General features: G+C 23.1%; 3 protein-coding genes across 3 annotated transcripts in view, besides 2 other annotated features; 1 reads left to right on the top strand and 2 right to left on the bottom strand.

The window, feature by feature from the left end:
* Nucleotides 1–12: 12 nt before the first annotated feature.
* EDI_250150 (uncharacterized protein) lies at nt 13–447 on the top strand (the record flags this gene model as incomplete). Its single annotated transcript, XM_001740846.1, has 1 exon — nt 13–447. The coding sequence occupies one exon, from the start codon at nt 13–15 to the stop codon at nt 445–447; it is 435 nt and encodes a 144-aa protein (XP_001740898.1).
* Nucleotides 436–471: a microsatellite.
* A 50-nt stretch (nt 472–521) lies between these two features.
* EDI_250140 (uncharacterized protein) lies at nt 522–1,041 on the bottom strand (the record flags this gene model as incomplete). Its single annotated transcript, XM_001740845.1, has 2 exons — nt 522–756; nt 845–1,041. 2 exons carry the CDS (start codon nt 1,039–1,041, stop codon nt 522–524), a joined length of 432 nt encoding a protein of 143 aa, XP_001740897.1.
* Nucleotides 871–913: a microsatellite.
* Nucleotides 1,042–1,051: 10 nt separating the features above from the next.
* EDI_250030 (uncharacterized protein) overlaps nt 1,052–1,065 on the bottom strand; it is a gene marked incomplete at both ends in the record, with an annotated part of 744 nt that continues 730 nt past the window's right edge. Inside the window, one exon of the mRNA XM_001733478.1 lies at nt 1,052–1,065. This exon is cut by the window's right edge and continues 730 nt beyond it. Within this exon, the coding sequence (XP_001733530.1) occupies nt 1,052–1,065 (14 nt within the window).

Below are 1,065 nucleotides of genomic sequence, written 5' to 3'. Positions count from 1 at the left end.
TTATGCTATTCAATGGGATTATATTCACATAATAGTATTTCTAATAAATATATTGTAGGTGGAATGGTAGTTTCTAGTAAAGATAAAGTTCCATATTTGTTTTTAGCTAATTCATATAAAATTTCATATTGGAAGACAGATATAGAGAATTATAATGGAGACTTTTCTATTACTAATAAATCATTTATGGTAGAGAGGAATCTTGGAATAGATATTAAAGGTACATTACATTTACCAAGAAAATCTGCATTCTTATTAGGAAAATATGAAGATATTATTTTTGAACAAAGTACTACTGAATATTCATTAGGAAGTGATAATGTATCATTTGTATTTGTAAGTGATGAGACTACTACTACTACTAGTAAAAGAGAAAATGATAAGAATACTCCTAATCAAGGGATGAGTAGAAGAAGAAAATTATTTAAAAAAGAGTTAATTAATTAATCAATTAACCAATTAGACAATTAAATGATAATTGAATCATTTTTAAAAATTAATCAATTAGTTTATTTAGATGTTTAATTTCTAAGTAAACATGAACCAGTAGTTTCATTATAATCATAACTTACTATACTGAGAACATTAGAGAAAGTTAAATCTCCAAAAATTCTTTGAAGACCAAATGGCATATTATTTAATAATATTTGTAGATAATCATTGTATTCAATAGAAACAATAGGATGATTAATAGTAAGTGATGAATATGAATTTTCACCAAATAAAAAGAAAGAGTCATTAAGATTAAATGATAAACTACTTTCTAAAGGAATTTGAATCTGATTTTCATTTGTATTACAATACATAATAACATCATATTTGTTTTTTATCATTAAGTATAAACAAGAATCCTATTCCATAAATCTTTTCATTAATATTAGTATCATCATTATTATCATTATTATCATCATTAGATAATTTGACATTAAATCTTAAATCATAATTAGCCTTTGTTCTAAATAATTCAGTCTTTAAACTAGTCATATCAACATTAATTTGAGAAGTATCACTATTCTCTACTATTGCTGTATCACTTTTCATATTAGTAGGATCAAATTGAAGAAT

Source organism: Entamoeba dispar, genomic scaffold, assembly GCF_000209125.1.
Source record: "Entamoeba dispar SAW760 scf_1105229463249 genomic scaffold, whole genome shotgun sequence".
NCBI classification, from domain to species: domain Eukaryota; phylum Evosea; order Mastigamoebida; family Endamoebidae; genus Entamoeba; species Entamoeba dispar.
The sequence above is the reverse complement of the archived record's forward strand: the minus strand, read 5'-3'. Positions and strand labels throughout refer to the sequence as shown.